At 42.3% G+C, this 21,182-nt stretch overlaps 1 protein-coding gene across 5 annotated transcripts in view; it reads right to left on the minus strand.

Moving 5' to 3' along the window:
- The window catches only part of LOC101467052 (RNA-binding motif, single-stranded-interacting protein 2), a 30,327-nt gene extending 9,542 nt beyond the window's left edge, over positions 1–20,785 (minus strand). The window contains exons 1-5 of one of the 5 annotated variants that reach the window (XM_012917549.4): positions 20,624–20,785; positions 10,280–10,443; positions 4,959–5,017; positions 3,185–3,276; positions 10–167 (exon numbers count right to left, since the gene is read on the minus strand). In XM_012917549.4, coding sequence (XP_012773003.1) covers positions 10–167; positions 3,185–3,276; positions 4,959–5,017; positions 10,280–10,443; positions 20,624–20,695 — 545 coding nt within the window. In that variant the 5' untranslated portion in view covers positions 20,696–20,785. Of the gene's footprint in view, positions 1–9; positions 168–3,184; positions 3,277–4,958; positions 5,018–10,279; positions 10,447–10,689; positions 10,759–20,375; positions 20,487–20,623 lie in introns of those variants that run through there. The other 4 variants (XM_004544951.4, XM_012917550.5, XM_012917551.5 and 1 more) reach the window with 4 other exon arrangements.
- Between the last annotated feature and the right edge of the window lie 397 nt (positions 20,786–21,182).

Genomic DNA, 21,182 nt, shown 5'->3' on the forward strand with positions numbered 1-21,182 from the left:
CAGTCTGACCTGGCAAATCCGACGCCGCGGCTGGTCCCATTAGCATCTCGGAGGATGCGGGTGGAAATGACCTGGCCAAAAGACTTGAGCATGCTCTCCAGCTCTTGCTCATCCATAGACACGGGCAGGTTGGAGATGTAGAGGTTGGTGGGGTCCTGCTCCTGTTGCTATACAGAAAGTGAGAAATGAGAATCCATTCGCTCGTGCATCTTCTTAAGCTTTGAATGAGGAAACGCGGCGCCGACTTTTTATTATTTAGCACACTTTCCTGGCACTCTTGCAAATAGAAAAATGTTGTCACTTTCAAAAATCTTTTTTTCCACACGGCACAAATTTTTGTGTAGGCAGCAGTGCGACCCGTCTTTCCATCAACACCTGCCACTGCACTTGGCAAATTGATTAAATTACATTTGCGTGTCAAGCATAATTTAGTAACAGAACCTGCTGAAATGTTTTTAAGCAATTAGTGACAGACCAATAAAGGGAAACCCTGAATAATCTCTCACCACTTTCTATGTGTCACTGCCACAGCTGAGGAGGATTTGAAAAACCTTGCGTGCACGCTAAAAAAAAAAAAAAAACACTCTGACATTTGCAAAGCATTAATTTGTGCACAGGGGTAGCGAGTCGTGCTTTTTTTTTATAATTTTGACTAATGAAGAGATCTTGATCTGTGAGTAAATTAAGAGGAGAGATCATTTGGTGGCACTACTTGAAAGCGAAACCTTGTGTGACTATGCAGAAGCAGACAGGAAGCCAGGCATGAAGTTAAAGAGTTCACAGAGCAACAGGCGCCTGGCAACCATGAAAAAAAAAGAGGCTGGGCTAAAAAACAGGGGAAGGAAAAAAAAACGGAGAGCGAAGAAAGAGGGAGGAAATTAATAACTCAAAAGGCTGATATTTTGTTACGGAAGGAGGAAACTTGCAGGGTAGGACCTACCCAGGCCTCTGCAGTCATTTGGGCAATTAGAAAGGAGAATGACAGAAAAAGAGTGAAACTAGAAAAGAAGACAGATGGGTGTCTTCTGACTAGCAGGCTGCTCTCTATACCATTTTATCTCCTCTTTTCAGTGCCTGCTGCATGCAATCAAACAGCTCTGCACACCACAAATAATAAAAGCTTTTTAAATTTGGATGGAGAAGAAGCTGTCAGAAGCTGTCAGCGAGCGAGGCAAATCGAGTTACAACTGTTTAGACTGGACTGATCCAAGCAACAACCAGGAGAGGACAGCCAGTACCTCAGATACTTGCCAAGCTGTTCGGGCACATTTGACAGAGGTGGCGATCTGACAATGAAGAATTCCTGAGAACATTTATGGAATTAAAGTATGTCAACAGCTATCTTAAATGTTTTATAGCCTACATGAGTATCTCCTACTCTCAGCCATCTGGTGGAGAGATAACCTATTTTCTGTGATTGCCGTCATTCCTGCTAACACAGCTATTATGCAACAGAGGAGCAAACCGCAGGGGTCATAGGCCAGCTGACAGTAATGGAATTCAAAGCCATATGACAAAACAAACACAAACAAAAAACTCCACCCCTTTTCCCTTTTTTTGTTTTCCTTTTAGCTCGGCCGGCGCACGCGGCAGACGGTTTGATATTCTAACAATTTTCCTCCTGCTGTATTAAAATGTTGCCGCGCGCAGCTCAGGCGCATGAATGGGATTTGCTGAGGTGTCACCGTGTATTGTCTGTGCCAGGCCTTCACCGAGCCGTGTCTGTTAAGGTGTGTCTGCGCGTTAGCTCGCTTGGGTGTTTGTGTGTCGAGCAGCGTGTGGGTGATGACGTCTGAGTTCAAACAGGGAGGTGCTGAGAAGTAAAAAAGAAAAAAAAACAAAAAAAACAAACAGAGGGGGTGGGGTGGAGGGGGCTCTATTTTTAACTTTGCCATTGTTTCGCTGCCCCTACACACGCAGCTCCTCTGGGCTTGCAGCCTGGAGGCTGGGGTGGCCCGTTCAGGGACTTAGCACACACTCTAAGGACATCTAGTTCAAGGTGTGGTTCATTGTGTTTGTGAATAACACTGCAGCAGCCATGGTGAAGCTGCTGGCAGGTGAACCTGCCCTTGATATTGATAATACCATTGACTATAGCTCTTTTTTTTTTTGCTGACCTGAAATACCCACTGACTCTGAGACGGCGGTGTATATTTAGGTTTATAGAGTGGTTATCAACACCTCTCACTGAGCACATGCTGTCTGGGTGAGTCAGGTTATGGTGTCCAGTTGCACTTGTCAAGTACAAAGATACGCAGGATTGTATGGCACTCTTACAGAAGCAGCTCAGTGAACTTAGACTCAGGTTTTAGTTGCACTGGACTGTTTCAGGTCAGCTGGCAGTGTGTATCCGTTACAGTTCTCCAGCGCTGCTCTGAGGGAGACCCTGGTGTTACATTGCTGCAGGTCTGTTTGGGTGCAAGATAGAGGGAGGAGGTAGGGACGCCGGCGTGGAGTGTACTAAGTGCTGGTGTCTGCCCCAGGCCCAGGCCCAGGCGATGGACAATGCCAGTCCATTGTGCCTGTCCCATTGACAGCGGGTGTAGTGGCACCCTCCCCCCCGGGTTCCTTCAATGGGGAGCCTCAGAGCCAGAGGGATCAGCTTAATGGGCCGACAAGAGTAGCTTTGACTTCAGACACTTGGACAAAGAGTTCAGAACAAGTGCTACAACAGAGTTCAGAACAAGTGCTACAACAGGAGCAGGTTTGTAACATACACAGCACAGAAATGAAGTACGTGAGGGGGAAGGAGACAGGAGGTAGTGCGGAGGACAGTGAAGAAAGAGGCAAAATGAGGATTTGAGAGGAGACCGAACAGAGCGGAGGAACAAGCAATAAAAAATATGATCAGCAAACTGTTTCTGCAGGTCTGGGCTGTGCATCACTGGGACATCTCAGTACACACACACCTCCCTATAGACAAGAGTTTACTTTGAACCCTTTCCAACAGCACAGTCGCTGCCAATTAGGCCACTGCATGTAACAGTTTTTAACCTTTTACATGATAGTGTGTGTATGTGCGCAGCAATGGGGCCATGACTCTTGAGCTGATGGCTCTCTGAAGATCAATACGGGTACAAGACGGGGTGATGGGCTAAACAAGGCATGTTTAAATCTAATGGTGGCTGGTAAACTTGGAAGCAACAAGTGGTAGATGGATACAAGATAGTTGGCTAATTCTTACCTTAGCCATCTGAGCCTGGACCCCAGTGGATTTCAGAGTTGTAACAGCTTTCTGTGCTGCTGCTGGACTGTCAAAATCCACAAAGCCATAGCCTGTAAAACAGACAAACTGATAGTAAAAATGCTGTAGCATCAGGAAGTACATGAAAAGATGCCATGCGCTTGCTGAATACAGCACTCTACAAAAGTGTTGAGCCACATTTCTTTACATTTTGCTGGAAAAATGGGAAATGAGTGCAGTGATTCATTGAAATGTGCAAGCAATTCTAACAAGCTTGAAAGTCAGTATTTGGTTTGACCACGTTTATTCTTACAAGCTGAATCTGATACGCAAGCTTAAGTAATCTTCTGTAATAGTTCTTCAGGCTTCTTGAAGGACATCTTCTTTGGATGTCGGCTGCCTTTTGCTTCATTCTCTGTCAAGATCATCCCACAGTGGTTTAATAACGCTGAGGTGTGGGCTCTGGGGAGGCCAATCCATGACTGATAGTGTTCCACTGAGTGTTTTCCATCTAGGCGCGCTTCTACTGCTTTTACAGCGTGTTTGAGATCATTGTCATTAAAACTGAAGCCGTTGCCAATCAGTTGCTTTTCAGATGGTATTGCATGGTGGTTCATAATATGTCTGTACATTCCTGCATTCACAATTCCATCAATATTGACAAGGTCCCCAAGACTACTGGCCTAAAAGCAGCTGCAAACCACGACAGAGCCTCCACCGTGTTTTACAGTGGGCTCCAAAAACTCACTGTTGTACCTCTTTCCTGACCTTGTCTGTACATTATGATGACAATTTGAACCAAACATTTCAAATTTGGATTTATCGTTCCATGAAACTGGTTTGCACTGATTTTCAGTCCAGTTCTGTGTAATGTGGCATACCTCAGCCTTTCCTCCATGTTTCCCTTCCTTAAGAATGGAAGCTTTTCGATAGCCATCCTTCCATTGAGAACATTTGTCTTCAAACTAAAAGATGCACTTTTTGAAACATGTTGGTAGCAGTGTTTTTTATTTGTAAGGTGAACATTCTCCATTTGTGGTTTACATTGCACTTTTTCAAGTTTCGCTACATCTCCAAGAGCAAAGGGTTTGCAGCCAAGTACATGCCTTCTGTGCAAACTATTGGTGACTGTGGCAGTCTGCTACTGACCAAAGCAATCCGGTGAGGTTTTAGGTGGAGCATCCTCTTTGCAACAGATTTTGCTTGTCAGCAGTCAGCAAACTCCAGCAAGCACATGTCAACTGATCTGGAGTCTTTAGAGCTATGTGACTGAGGCCTTATGAGCGATCGTGGCTCAAGAGTTGGGAGTTCGCCTTGTAATCGGAAGGTTGCCGGTTCGAGCCCCGGCTTGGACAGTCTCGGTCGTTGTGTCCTTGGGCAAGACACTTCACCCGTTGCCTACTGGTGGTGGTCAGAGGGCCCGGTGGCGCCAGTGTCCGGCAGCCTCGCCTCTGTCAGTGCGCCCCAGGGTGGCTGTGGCTACAATGTAGCTTGCCATCACCAGTGTGTGAATGGATATGCAAAGCGCTTTGGGGTCCTTAGGGACTAGTAAAGCGCTATATAAATACAGGCCATTTACCATTTACATGGATGTTCCATCTAATTCTGGGCCATACAGGAAAACAGTGTTTTCCTAACCCTTTGACAAATGGCATGCTTCGCCACAGCCAAAGAATGACTGAAAATGACATTCAAAAAAATATGTATATATAATAATAATAAAAATTAAAAAAAACATGACAACCCAGTCTTTGAAAAGATTATTAGAGTTTACCTTTACATTTGTTGGTAGTTTTGTCCAAGATGGCCTTGGTCGACACAATTTTGCCATACCTTCAGGGAAGAGACAAGAACACAGAATACAGGATGAATGAGTGGACAAGGTTACAACAAGAGGAATCTGCTCCTACCACATGCATGCCAATATTTATAAATTTCCCCTGGCTGCCAGACTACAGGTGTAAACACGAATACAAAATCCTTTGTGCAACCATTTGTGTGCATTTAATGATCTTAAGAGGCACTGAAAACTTCGTCTGACTCCTCCCTCGTGTCTTTGTTCAGGCCGCCATACAGTAACTCTGTTCCCCGACTTTGTTTTCGAAGACAGGGGACGGCACCCCAGGGCCAAAAACAATTTGTTCCCGGCCTGTCTTTACCAGACACACACACACACACACACACAGACTAACACACTAACACCTCTTTTCTAAATACAGCTCTGCTTTAGGGTATTTTTGACTTAAATACAGCTTAAACGTCTTGTCACTTGCAACATCAGACTCTCAAACTGGGATATTAATTTTCAGGAAAATGCATTCTCATCCACCCATCTACAAACAAAAGAAGGAAGCGCGCGAAACACAAGTTCATGTCTTAACCTGTCATTTCGGTTCACAGCTGTCAACGGAGACGTACAACAAAGGTCAGTCAGTAAAAGATGAAAATCAGTTTCTGCATACATCCAGCCACATAAATATTGATAGTAGGAAAATCACCTTAAAGGCAGCAAATGAGAAGTGTTATGCAACATGCTGAGACTAATGGAATGCAGTGTTGTAAGACGGTGCATCAGCACTACAGTATAATAGACCTGCCCTTGTCTGGTGAATTTACCCAGTGAGAGAGGCTGGTGCTCCTCTGTTTGGGCAACATGGCGTCTGAGCGGAATGTACACTGTAACCTGATGCTTCACCCCTCCAGTTCGCCTTCCTTCCTTCCCACCACGTCCCGCTCTCTCTCTCTGTTTTTCCACCCTCACATGGTAGCACACTGCTGGGTCCTACACTCCGGCCTTGTTTCAGTGCACGTTTAACCACATGACTCAGACCAAGTTTGATGGTCACAACAGAGACGTGGGTAATGACTGGCAATTCAATTTAAAGACATCGCTACTCCTCCACTTTTGTCCTAAATGCAAAGACCAGAAGTTATATAGGAGCAACGTTTATGGCTCCACTCCAGTTACCGCGGTGGGGCATGACTGAATGTTTGCATTGACCTTATTAGCTTATGTCTGTGTGTTAAGTTTGATATTCAAATAAACGTATATATTCATTTCGATTATGATGAATTAAAATAATCTAGAAGCTCCGCTGCACAGTTTATAGTGGTAGAAAAGCTCCTTATTGCAGGCATTAATAATTCATCAGCCATTACCAAATAAACACAGGCTATGTTTATACTGTCCCAGTGTCATCTAACAGCTGCAAAGTGGTTGTTAGGCATGAATGTACACACACCCCTGATATAATGTAACCCATTCAAGCCCAAATGAAGTTTTACAGTTGGACCTCTGGCTTTCACATATGGACACAGTTGATTTTATGGTGGATTTTTGTTAGTATACAAAGCTGAACTGGTGCTGTGCTGTTTACAGCCATTCGAGAAACTGCAGAACGTGTCCAGTGACATTTTCATGTAATTATACTTCAAGTATTTCTATGTTGTGCTGTGTTTTACCTCTACATCACTTTATTCTGAATGCAAATGCCGTACTCTGTACTACAGGACGCTTTGGTTACTTTGAGGCTCCTGTGCAGTTCAACATTTCATTCCTGAACAAATATTCTGATTGCATGGATAATCACGTTAAGGTAAAGCACCCTTCTGCCATGAAAGCAGCAACCCCACCCACCTGGAGTTCAACCCTTGTGTTTATGAGAGGCAGCCAGTCAAAGGAAGTTGACCTACTGTAATAGGAGGGTGGCCAGCCCAAATCAGCTGATGGCTCAACTTCTGCAAAACACTTTGCAACCCACCTCCGCCTAATCTCCTCCTTTTCATGTTATTCATGCTCTTGCTGACTTAATCAATGTCACGTGCATTGTCAGTGAAGCCTGCTATGTTACGTGAAGCATTTGTGGTGGTGCTGCTGCTTTCCCTGCATTACACAGAACAGTCCCACACCGCCAAATAAAAGAAAAATGGCTGCAGAAGTCATAATAATCCTATTTTGACAAACACGGACCTAACAGAACTGCAAGTTTCAGACAGCGGACAACCTCAGGGACTGCGCTAAGGATTTCTTTGAAATTTGAATCACACCAGGCTAATCTAGCAAGGTCCATGAATAGAAACAAGGAGCTGGAAATTTGAAATAACCAGTCACCTTTAACTAAAACAGACTTGAAAGCCACTGGTTTCTTTTTATAGCGGTGTCTTTTCACTGATATAAAGCCTCGGAAGTAAAGATGCCGTACACACATGCACGCACATCCTTCTGAGACAAATTTCATTAAGTTTATCCACTACTCTTTTTACAGAAAGCACTTTGTCACCTGTCACCTGATTATGTCAGAACAGTAAGCGTCTGATTATTTAGGAAAAAGCAAAAATGTTTGGCATTTACAAGCAAAGAGCAAAATTTAGATGAGAGATATAAGTGAAGTCTAGGTGAGAATCAAGTCTAAATATTTTTTATTATCAATGTGGATTATATGTCGGTACTCGAGGTATGAATATTGTCCGACTGAAACAACTTTAAGGTGAAATAAATGTGAGTTTGATCTTGAATTGTACTTAACTATCATTTATCTAGAAACCAAAGGTCTTTAGTGGCATTGCTGTGAGTTCATTAGGCACAATGAAACTACTATGTTTGTTGTATGGACAATAGAAATGTGCTTAAAAAAAACTGGTTGACCTGATGTTAGGTATCTCTATTTTTTCTGGTTTCGATCTGATGCCTTTAAACTAAAGAAATCTAAAAAACTCACTTAAGACTTACTGATCACTGAGTTATAATTAGAACCAAAGATAAAAATAAAAGCTGTCATTTATGACTTCCCCAACAACAATGCTATGAGTTTAAAAGGTCAACGGGCACTGACTGTGTGACCCTGCGCTTACCTCGGCTCCTTTGCAGGAGAACACCAACCAAGCACACTATGGAGCCCAAAGGGGCCTAAAAGACAGCCCTAACCCATATATGGTCATCTGACATTCTTTCCCAGCAGGCCATGCTACTTTTTTCCCCGCTCATTTAAGTTTCTCCTTCAACAGTAGCCCTCCCACCCTCCTCTAAAGTCTCCGTCCTCTTTCCACTTCTCTGCCAATCCACAATGGCTTCTCTGTAAATCTCTTTAACACTCAAACTTCCTGTGTTTCACATCTGCACATTTCTGATCTTCTTAGATTGCTCACACACACGACAATTCATGAGTGTGTGTATGTGTGGTCACAAGCCAAGTAAATTCTCCCTGTGGATTTTAATACTTCTGATACTTTTCTCTGTATGGGCAGGATGATTAAAATCAAAGTTTTAAAGATGGATGGTCTGTGATGTTGGAAATATTACCGGGCATTTTTAAATTAGAAGTTGTGTAAGCTTCTTCACAGGGATATGCTTTTACTGTGAAAGAGCCCTGATGGATGTGGGGCTGAAGTTCACTTCTGTGACGTACAGCACTCACTTGCAGCAGCCAAAAACCAGTTTGGGTGTTTAACTGCATGCTTGTCTGTAAAGCTAACTACACTGGCTAGGCTGTTTGTTTCCAGGTGTACAAGTCTGGCTTCACTGAGTTTAAATGAGGAAATATTGTAAGTTTCTTTTCTTTATCTCAGCACCTATCCCATCAAGATTAATTCAACTGACTTTAGTTGTGATAAGACTCACCCCTATCACAACTAACATAAGACAGGCATTTTTAAGTGCTTCATAGACCCAAACTAAGGTTACACCTTGGTATATATGAGCGCACCACCATAACTCCAACAGTCAGAATATGTTGGTTTAGGTTAGGATAAACTTAGCTTAGCAGCTAACCTGATTCTGTTTAAAGGCCAGAAGTAGCAGCACCTCAAAGGCCCCAATCAGCATTCAATACACATGTGTGTCCACTAGCACCGACAGATAAGTCTCGGTTTCTTCATTGTTATGAGAGGAACATGTGCAATGAAGAAAATTCAACCTGAAAGGTGTGCACCACGCATTCACTGTCAGCACGCACACACGTGGCCAATGGGACGGACTGTTACATACATGAGATTAAGTCTGGGGCTTCATCTACCACTGCAAGACTTAGATGCAAACACAGCATGTCAGCTAAAGGAATCAGAGAAACGTTGCAGGATGTTCTCTAATGTGTTTGCAGCTTCTTATCTCACACAAAGCAGCAAAAGTCCTTTATCACTGCACCCGTTCAAACACAGCATCTACACCTAATGTAAGCCCCACACCAACCTAAGGAAAACTCTCAACTGAACTGTGTAGACGTTGTATTGCAAGTCATACTGTCATCTAATCATCACACAGTAGAACAGTGTTATTGCATATCACAGATTGTAGTAGGTCTTCTGTCTACATACAGAAACAAACAAGAATTTGCATAGTGCATCTAGTTTACGATGGCTACAGTGAAAATTAGACTCTGGAAAAAATGTGAAGTTGTTTGCCAAAAAGTCTCCATTGTGTAACCATTTTTAGTTCTCTGTGTGTGTAAAATCAAAGGCTGTATTTAAAAGATGGAGGTAGCCTCCACATCTGGAAAAGGAAGCCAGTGAAGAAGTGCTTTCTTTCTAAGGTCCAGCAGGTGGCTGCAAAAAGAAGTCTGGTTGTTTAACACCCCGTGGCTGTCAAATAGCACTTTCCTGATGGGCTTATGGTCTCCGTCAGTAGTTTCCATTTATACTGAAAACAGCACAATGTTCCTTTTGTCTTTTTTTTTGGTCAACAGTAGGATTGTGAAGGTGGTTTTAGTGCCTCAGCTTCACAGTCAGATCTATCTAGGACTCGTGATCTATCTAGGACTCGTGACTGGTTACAAAAAGCTAGAACAGCACACTCGGCTCGAAACTTGAAACAGAACTTAGCTTATCAATCAGTGATGTCACTGTGGTCACGTCTAATCCTTTATATACAGTGTTTTTGGTAGGCGAGGATTTCATAGATGGAATAAAGGCAAGCTAGATTGTTCCTTCATCCAGTGTTCATGTTTTCCAAAGCTAACCCCAGCCGACCTATAGTTTTATGTTCCACTTGACGATAGATAGATGGTAACTCAAAAAATGAGAAAGAGGATGATTTTATAACTTTATAAAAATTCGACTTGCTGTGCTACGTACAAAATAACCAAAAGTTTAAAAATGACTTACGGTTGGCAGAGCTTGACCAGATCTTGGTCCGTGGTCCCCGGATGGAGGCCGCGAATATACAGATTGGTTTTGCTCAGCTGTTCCCCTCCACCGCCACTGCTGTTGCTACTACTGTTGGTGTTGGGACTGGGGGGTGCCATCTGGTGGCCGGAGGACACATAGGTCTGCTGCAGCAAGAAAGAAACATACCGATTATTTTACTGTGCACAAACATTTATAGGAAAAAACATCGCTGATATTCTCAAACGCCAGCAGAAACTACACAAGTACGCTGAAGTTTTTATTAAAAGTGTGAAAATTCAAAGGCGTGTTTAGAGATGTGGAGAAATGGAAAGTAATCCTGCATGAAACAGATGATTATGTGGGAGCTGCGAAAAGTGATATCACACAGCCCTCATGTCAACACTCACCAATAGCGCTTTCTGAGGGGAATGTGGGGCCTCTTGGCCGACTGCTCCACACATAGGGAAAAGGGGCCTCTTATGCTTTCTCAATGTTGGGTAACCTTTTTTTTTTAACTTCTAGAACCACACAAAACAATCCTGTGGTGCAAAAACCAAAGACCTAAAGATCTCAGACCAACATTTAGTTAGTCTCATGATGCAGAAATAAATAATAGCCTTGATGTTAACAATGTCTACTTTGTAGTGCGACTCGCTGCCTCGTGTTACCTCAAATGAAAAAAAGCAGATACGTCAAAAACGAGACACTGACAACGCTGCATTTATTTTCGCTCCCGAAACTCGCTGAAGTCTTCACTTTAACAGTGTAATCTTTTCCCCTCTCAAACAGTCATTAAGGTTAAAGGGTTAACAAGATCCCGAGCGGCTAGATGCAAAAACAGGGATCAGCTTAATCCACGATAATTATGAGTCTGAGAACCCCATCGGCTGATGTCTGATGACAGATATGTGGTTACAGAAATGACTCGAATCTAAACAGAAACAAGGAGAATTTAAAGAGATTAATAAACTTGGAGTTTATCACTTTATTAAAAAATATGAACAAACATGCTCATGAGCCAAACATTTGACATTTACTTCCGCTATTATCTTATTTTGGTTTGTTTTCTACAAGGATGCAGTGGCAGTGAATTCTGCTTGTAAACTAATGGATGACTCACAGCTAGGACCATGAAACGGATGTTGCGCAACAAAAAGTGCATCATCTAATCTCTCTGTGGGACCGTGGCTCTCCTTGGAGATATCAAACAAAAAGATTGTGTAACTGTGCAGATGCTTTCATTTTAATGGAATAAATATGATGTTATTATCGCTTTGCCAGTGAAGAAAGAAAAGAAAAAACTTCTCCTTTCGGGAATAGATCTGGTAGCTTTTTTCCAAACATGACTGGGGAAATAAACACAGAGCGCACCAGCTTCACCAGAACAGGCGAAACTGGCTGTCTGCAGTGAGAAAATGACTTCAATCGCATTCATTTAACAGTCCAATTTCTTTAACTTGCTGTTGTATAGGAACGAATTAGATCAAGCATGCTTTCTAAATAAGCTTAGCAGGGTGCTTCTGTGAAGCTGGGCAGGAGGACAATGGGTTTATTTCACGACAGAGGAATAAAAAGGGCTCGCCGATCAATCTGGTCGTGTTTAAAAAAGGCCCAGCAGGACGACACGGTCGCACCGGGATCACCGACAGCATCGCTCAATTCTGCTAATTAGACAGTATCCATAAGGGCGTGAGGTCCCTTTAAGACAGGCTTTCTGACCTGTGACCCCCTACTCCACCACCAACTTAAGCTTGAATGTAGACTTTTTTCATGACAGGTAGATGAGATGGAAGCACAGCCTCCCTTTTGTCCATTTTCGTTGTATCTTTTATTCCAGGGATATTCAAACATGTTCACAAGTGTGTTAGACTTCTGCCTACAGGAGTCGTCCTATATCATCACAGTGAAATTCTTGATGAATATGTTTTGCAGGCAGCTAATTTGTGAATGAAAGAAGAGGACAGCAGAGGCCTATAATCTCATTCAAACTCTCTTTACCAAAAAGCCAAGTCTCATTCAGTGAGCTCACTGCAACAACACCCCTTAAATCACCGGTCTGCAGTCACACGGCTAACTACGCACACATACCGCTGAAGCGTTGTTAAGGCTAAAAATGTGCACAGAGAGCTGCATAAAAGTTCATATTAACAATTGGACAGAGACGACTGACGCTCAGAAGCAAATCTCTGTCAGGCTTTCAGAAATTTCTCTTTATTGCAAAAAGCTTTAAATTCACGGTGCTGTAACTATGCGGTTGATGCTCGGTCACGTTATAGTGGTGACGTGTAATCTTTCTCTCGGGTCCTACATTAAAGTGTGCGGGTACATTGTTATAGAAGCAAAAAATATTAAACTGAAAAATAAAAAAGTTTAAAAAAAAGTCTCCACCCCCAACGGTTGGTAATTAGCTTTCACGTTATTGCAGTAATCATATTTTGTAGTCCTGACGCTGCATTTCTCCTTCTCTGTGAGACTGGAAATATAAATAGATTATTTTAAGGACCAAAGATAAAAATCAAGAACATTTCTATAAATAAAACCATTTCCTCTATTTTTATGCAAACCTGTATGAAGACTCTGACGCTGGAAGGAAGTGTCTATTTTAAATATAGCATACTGCAAGCATTTAACCCTGCCTTTAATCTTTCACAATATCAAAGACGTACCCCCGCATTTTATGTGTTGTATTAAACTCTCAGAGGCGATTCACGCACAGGAACAGCTCACTGGCTTAAGTGAGACATCTTACCTAATTGAATCGCATGTCTAACGGTTTAATTGTATCAGAAATATCCTCCACCAACACCCTGAAGACATTTGACACGAGGTGTCACATGAGTGCACCTTCTTCAACCGTCCTTTAAGTCTCACGCCACCTCTGCTTTTATTTTATTTTTTAAAATCTCAGCCTCTCAAGCTGACTCACACAAGTCCATGGACTTCCTGGTTGTGGGGGGGGTTGCCCACCTCCCCATGTCCTGCTGGCAAGAAAGAGCCATGACTGCCTGTGTATGGCAGCCGACTTCTATGCTAATGCACAGATTAACTAAATGAGGACACAGCTTCCAGCGTGTATAGAATTACACTGCTGAGCTGCCGCTTTACATCCGCCTCTCTTTAGGACCGACCAGAGCAATGAGTCATGGGAATTCAAAACCTACGATCCTTCTGAAGCATTAACAAACCTTCCGGAAGAGTTATCCGATGTGTGTAACCACATCTTTTCTTCTTTGCCATGTTGATAAAAACCATACAACCAAAAATGTAACACTTCATTATACACCCAACGGAACGCTCCGTCCCAGAAAACAAAAGTGCTAATAATCATAAAAACATAAAGCAGGTATCTTTAAAAAGGTTAAACAGTCTGTACGTGTTAGCGGAGGATAAGAACAGGACTGTACGTCTCATAAAGTGGTGAGTGACAGTATGGCAGTAGGCAGGAAATGCTGTGTGTCTGCTCCTGATCTTATCACACAGCCTTCTAAATGAGGCGCTCTGCATTCCAACCAGGTGACAGGGACACCAAACTCACGTCCAGACTCGTTCCTGAATCCTCCTTCCTTTCAGTCTGCAACGCTCCCCTTCCTTTTGTCTCTTTGTAGGCACCTATTAATCTTGGAATTGTCTGTCTCTTATTGTCGCTGATCACACCTATGTGCGCACGCACAGGCCAAATGCACATGCCTGCGTGGCTTTCAAGCCGGGTCAGGTGGCAAAGGATGGAGAGCTTGCAAACGGATACTCTCAAACACTGGGCCAGAGCTCAGCTAGAGATCTAACAAAATGTGAGACAGAGAGAGAGCGTCTGGCATCGGCGCAGGCCTCGGCATTGGATTTCTGACAGCTGTGCTTTCTCCAAGGACTCTGTCTCCCTCTCTACCTGTTCACCTTGGCCGGTTCATGCGGCTGGCACTCTGGCCAGGGACTGATCCAAAACATCTGACACATTAAACAAAGAGACAGATAAACATATACCTGGCATGCGACCAGGAGGACAAAGGTGGCTGTACAGAAAAGTTCAAAGAAAAAAAAACAAAACTCGCTGCAGCAAAACAGCTGGTTTTTTTACGCACAACCGTGTGGAGTCGTTTCTGATACCTTTTTCAGTAGTGTCTGATATAAAGGATTGGCTGATTTCAATACAATATAAATAATCCTGATTCATATTCCTCAATCTGCGTCAGAACACACGTGCATTCCTGTTTAAATAAAAAGGTTTCCAGTTGAAACGCATTCATTTAATTGATTATTGGTACCCACTAAAATCGTGGTATCGTGACATCCCTAATCCCTGCCAATATTTACTTTAATCTTTGTCTTTATCCTTCATTTAGGGATGGGCAAGTCATATACTGTGGGTTTTTAAGAGATTATTTGCCTGAAAACAGCTGCCTACTGCTTGCTGAAAATAGGATTAATGAAAGCAACAAGACTCCACAACAAAGTAAATGTGTGGGCTGTAAAAAGTACCCAAATAATAATAAGTATCATTTTAAAAAACCAGCCACCCAATATGTTTTTTCCCCTCATTCAGACTTCAAAAAACAATTGATCAATGGAAACTAAAGCCTTTGGGTGTAGCTATTTTCTAGCATTAGCATGTCGGTGTTTGAGCAGCAACGATGTTAAAGTTAATATGCATTAAAGTGTTTGTGTCGGGGCACACAGTGTAGAACTTTGTGTCAGTGAGACGGTTACACAGATGACTGGCAGCCAAGCAAACCGCAGTTTTCAGGCCCTCATTTAATGTGATTGCATGGAACGTATTTATGAAGCAGCGAGACATGTACCCAAAAAATTTAAATACAAATTGAGCCATGTTTGTGTGCGATGAAACTGTGAATTAAGCTTGAGACAGCCACCTGCTTTCTACCTCCTAGACATCAGCTGTTTTCAGTTCCTGTCACAGTGACAGGAAAATATGACATGAACGAGGACATGAATCATGTTTGACACAGCGCACAGTTGTAATGTATCAAAATGAATCCTAATGAACATTTAGTTCGCTCTACCTTCTTTCTAGTAAAAAAGAAAAGAAAACCCCAACACAGCTGTGTGGCAAAAATATTTCTTTGCACTGTGATTTCACGCTCTCAGTCCAGGTGTGCACAGTTGTGGCTAGCAAAATCTTCACAGTGGTTCTGCTCACTGCTGAGATCACCCATGTTTATTAAGATAACAGCTAATCCACCTTAAAGAGAAAAAAAAAGCTTGTATCACCTCTTTTTCATACTACATGCTATAAATAGTCAGGTCATTCCTTAAGCTGCAAATTAAAACAAATGAGGTGTGTAAGGCATATATTATTCTAATTTTATTTTCTAAATTACCTTGCCTGCAGTATAGGGGGGCAAACACTGCTCATTTACAATAAAATAAACAGTGAACAGTGTATATGGGTGCTATAAAGTGCTTGACTCAATAAGCTAAACACAAGCTCGCTATGCTGCACCAATTAACTTACTGTTTAAAGATGTTCTAATTATCATATGAAAGCATGATTACATGTCACTTTGTTATCCCGACTAACCCCAATCACTGTTTCCTTTATTTCTCCCAGAGTTACTGAGGCTTTCCATTTATTCTTTAACTCTAAGGCATTATTTTTATTTACTTTTTTACAATTACACTGTACAACAGCCATCAAACAAAGAGCTCGCTTAATGGAAAGGACTTTTTATTCACTATAATACACAAATACAGTTTAACAATTTAGTTTGGCTTAGATTTTTTAAATATTTTAGAAATCTTTCAATAAAAAATGTAAAACTAGATATTTTATTTAATTTATTACGCAAATAATAAACTGAAGTCATGTTGTTATAGCCACATTTGAGCTAGCGTACTGGAGTCAGTCAGAAATTAATGAAGTGTAACATTCAACCACTAAAACTAATTCTTCTGTTTAGGAATGTAAGTAAATAAATGTAATACGTCATCCTAATATAACAATAATAATGATCTTTACATTTTTTTCTGCTCTTTGCTTGTAAAACAGTACATGGATCCATGGATAACAGCAATAATTAGATTTTAGCATTGAAAAAAATAATTTTATTTCAAAGAACTTGGAGATATTGGTGCATTAAATATTACAGCAATGTAAAAATGGCAGCTGTGGCATAAACCTTCCATCGGATGCTGGTCTGCATATGTTTTATTGCTTTAGTGCATTTAGTGCAATCATTTGGGGAATTTTGAGCAGGTCAACTATTTTCCGCGTGCGACTAAAACCTCCACAGTCACGTTAAGGAGAGAACACGCCGTACCAAACAAAATCAAACTTCTTAAATGACCCAGTTTACTCTGAGCACGATGTTACAGTGAGAGAGGTTTTCTTTAAACATCAGTGCTGCAAAGTAAAATCAGTTGCCAGCACAGGCATTTAATAAACATCTGTCTGGAAGTCTTAGCATAACTTTCTGACATCAACTCTTATCAAGGAGTAACGTGACAAAACTAAACATGCCCACTTAAATGTTGCTGGTTTACATAATGCTTGAATTCAGGAATGAATACTTGTGAAAGCGTTTGGAGTTCATGTGTAAAAGGATCAAACTACCGAGTCAGAAATGGATTCGAGACTTCACATCTGCTTATTTTCCATCAATGGCCTTTTTAGAGCAAACCTTTCTATCTGTGTGTGAATTTAATGCTCCAGTCAATGTGCTTTATTGATTTCTTTGATTTCTTTTCATATACATAGCTGTGCTTTGACTTAGCAGAGTCAATGTTGAGGCATCCACAGCTTTAAATCACAGCACTAAGCTGACATCTGTTGAAAAGGTCTCCAGCCAAGAGGGAAACAAAAATGTGAATGACAAGTACAAAGAAAAAAAAACCCACGCCATTCGATGCCGCCCTGACTGAGTCTCACGATACCTTAAGAAGCGACGAGCCGCCTCCTGTTATGTTTCCATGCAGGAAGCTTTACACGGAAACCGACCAAATTTGATTTGAGAACATTAATTCTATTTATTTGAAGGAGGAAATGAGGTGCTGAGTCAGGGGAGGAGCAGCAGCCTTTAAGCACGACAGTAACCGAATGGCATTTAGCAGTCGCTAAGTCAGTCTCAGTAATCACCGTGCTCACACAAAGAGCGCTTTTCTCACCCCTGTGAATGGGTTTATTTCTCATTCTGTTTTTTATTCGATGCACTTGTATAGCTCAGGTACGGCAAAATGTGAGCAAGGGACCAAAAGAATGAAAGGAGGTGCGCGGAAACAAAACACAGGAACTTGACCCCTCTGTGAACTTTGGCTCCCCAACATAGAGGAGCTTGATACTACTAAAGCAACTGAGGGGTAAATGTTTTGCCTATGCCTTAAGCTTCTTTTACATGTTGCTTTATGCCTTTTCACCTTAATTATTCCTTTGAGAAGTCTGAAACTAATCATTATGCACTGAAAACACAGATAAGCAAATTCAAATCAACTGAGTATCACACGTTTAATTCAGATGCAAATATATTAACTAAAAGAAGTGCTGATACTTATATTTGAAAACAAATTTGACTAATATTTAATGCTGATGTGTATTTTATGTGTATTTCATGAAAATCTAAGTAGAGATGAGAGCAACACTCGTGAAGCGTGCTAGGACTGTACATGTCGCATGAGTTGACCACAGGAGAACATTTCCCTGTTGTCAGCACACGTTTCATCTGAGTCAGGCACAACTAGTAAATAAATAACTACACATAACAAAATTTTATACAATTATTTAATGGTGCAAGCGTCAGAAAGAAAAAAAATATCATCAATCAATCAATTTACGAGACTAATGGATGTTTAATATCATCAGTTATCGGTGTCCGTCTTAAAAAGCCAACATGGGTTGGACTTCTCCAGAGTATTCCAGCTCTTTATCAAATCATCTTTGCACCCTTTTTTTGAAAACAACACTTAATGCAACAGATAAACAAAGGCACCCGGCAAAGGCAGATGTCATATTTAGCTTTCATTATACTCGGACACGGTCAGCAAGTAGAGACCCGACAACCAAACAGACAAGCCTGTGTGTCACAAAAAATTGGTGGACATGCAGGCATCCACATGGACTTTCGCACCCACTGTCTGATGATGAAATTTAAGTCACTTTGAGCCAAGTGGACCGTAGCGGACTCGCAGAAGCAAAAGATATAATCAAGGCCTTTTATTTGGAGTCTGCAAGGGAAAATCAGCTGACATTTATGATCTGGTGAAAGCTTGTGTTAAACTTATCGAACGCAACAATTTCCTGATTACCAGCATTGTAAGTGATGTGGGGGGTTTGTGGCTCAAGAGTTGGGAGTTCGCCTTGTAATCGGAAGGTTGCCGGTTCGAGCCCCGGCTTGGACAGTCTCGGTCGTTGTGTCCTTGAGCAAGACACTTCACCCGTTGCCTACTGGTGGTGGTCAGAGGGCCCGGTGGCGCCAGTGTCCGGCAGCCTCGCCTCTGTCAGTGCGCCCCAGGGTGGCTGTGGCTACAATGTAGCTTGCCATCACCAGTGTGTGAATGGATATGTAAAGCGCTTTGGGGTCCTTAGGGACTATTAAAGCGCTATATAAATACAGGCCATTTACCAATAAAATTAAGAAAATCAGATTAAAAAACACCAATCATATAGTTTTTGAAACATCAACACACATGAGAAAATTTAGTCTTAATTTGCCAGTGCACATTTTGAAACATCTGAATTCTTTTGAGAAAGAAAGTGGAAAATCTAAATAGTGTTGGCAATTCCCACAAGAATTTAGCACATCACCAAAATATCTGCTTATGCACGCAATGAATTAAATACTGCCACATGATCTGTTGTGTACATGTATGTCACTAGAAGACCAAATTAAATAAATGAAACTGAAAGTGCTGACATGCACACACTCCACTGCTCACACTTGTGTACTTCCTTAAAAAAAATTTGACAGTATCTCTTAGTCCCCAGTGGTGTTAAAAAAATGTAAAAAATAAAGTGGGTGTTGATAGTTTAGAGAATGAACCATTTGTCAGAAACAATATAAAACCCAACCTAGTAACAGCAGTGAATTTAAAAGTCTATTCAGTAACAACCCAGTGCCACTGCATCAAAAACAAATCGCTAATTGAGTTTGAGCCTGCACAACCCAAACATTTTAAGCTATTTGCCCCAGACAAGCGCAAGTGTTGACATCAGATCTGGTAGGATGAGCAGTCCGCGATCACAGAGAGACAATATGTCAATACACATTTTCAAAATGCCATTCGGGGTTCAGGAGCTCACAGCAACACGCTAAGTGAAATGCAGGAATATCAGCAGGAGATGAAAAACCACTGTTACTCTACTGGATGGAGAGAAAAAAAATCACAACACGATGCCTTCACGTTCAAAGGAAAAGCTTTTACCGTCACTTAGAAGTCATTAGGGTCCACAGGGAGAGGTCTGCGTGACTAAACAAAAACACCACTCTGGAATATGGATTATAGGAAGCGAAAAGTTCTCGAAAAGTAGCTTTGCTACTTCACTGTATCGAGACACTTTTGCTCATTTTTAAATGGCTTCTGTTACGGTGTATAGTGTACTACTCGAAGCAGAGTAGTCAGGCTACATTTGCCCTCACGTAGTGGTTACAAAAAGTGACAATGTCAACAGTGAACGCAACAGAGAGAGCGCGATTCATAATTCTGGGAATGTAGTCATCGGGGTCTGGTGGGATTTTTCAAGGGGTGGGGCATATTCCGCTTTCTGATGGGAAACGAGGGAAAGAGGGGGAAAAAAACTTTGCTAACTTACGCGGCGGCGGAGACAATGAAGACCTGATTTAACACCAGATACTTGTGTCCGGAGCTCTCTCACGGAGGAAGAGGCAGAATTCATTTTGTAACATGTTCCCTCTCAGCCTGCGTTTCTCCCTACCCCCACTTCCACAAACACCATCCAGGCACTGACGCGCTATCCCAGCACCGTACAGTAAACCACAAAAGTTGCTCCCCACCACTGACTTTTCTCAAATGAGTGAGCAGAGCCATAATCGACATCCCCCGCTTGTAGTACCCGCACACAAATACTACTAAATAAAACAGCCAGGCGTCCAGCGTGACAGGGACCGAGCGGTAGAAGGAAATTTCCCACCTTGACACACACCACGGAGCGGGCCTGCTCTTTAAGCTGAATATTTGACTCCACGAAGTCTGAAGTTAAATTCAGCTCGTTTAGCTTCTCAAGGACACTGCAGCTCACTGTCACAAACCCTCTCTCTCTCTCTCTCTATCTCGCTCTCTCTCTCTCTCTCTCTCTCTTTTTTGGTCGCGACAGACGCAGGCGTGTTGCCCTGCAGGGCGAACAAGCCGAAAATTGGGGAAAATCCCGAAAGCGTTTACCTTTTTGCTGTTTCTGCTGTTATAGCCGTTGTATGGGTTGATTCCTGCCCTTGGCGATACGGAGAGCAGCATTTTTCTCGGCGCTATGTCCGGAGCGGCGAGCACAGCCCAGGCTGCCAGCTGACGTCAGCAGCTGGGGAAGTGAGAGCCTGGAGTCCCGCTGCTCGACGGCGAGTGGTGCTGCTGCTGCGGCAGGACAGCCCCCCCTCACCTCCCCCGACCTCCCCCACCTGCCCCTCACTGCTGGCCCCTGAGATCCTTCGGGGGTCCTTCACGCGCGCCTTTAGGGGTCCGCACAGAAGAAGGGCTTTACCTCAGATTCATTCACTCAGCAGGGGGATTTCGAGTAAAAATCACCAGACAAGAAGAGTCTCAAAAAATTAGCTTTGTCGGAGCAGAACACTTAAACAAAAAACCCATCAAAGTTACAGTGTGCTTTTGTCTGAAGGTCCTCGATTCACTCTTGACTTCACAGGCATTCACCTTCTTCAGAATTCTCATTCACTTTTAAAAGCATTGACTTATAATAAGGGTTCTCGATCTTTTGATGACTGGGTGG

Source organism: Maylandia zebra, linkage group LG5 (assembly GCF_041146795.1).
Source record: "Maylandia zebra isolate NMK-2024a linkage group LG5, Mzebra_GT3a, whole genome shotgun sequence".
Taxonomy (NCBI): domain Eukaryota; kingdom Metazoa; phylum Chordata; class Actinopteri; order Cichliformes; family Cichlidae; genus Maylandia; species Maylandia zebra.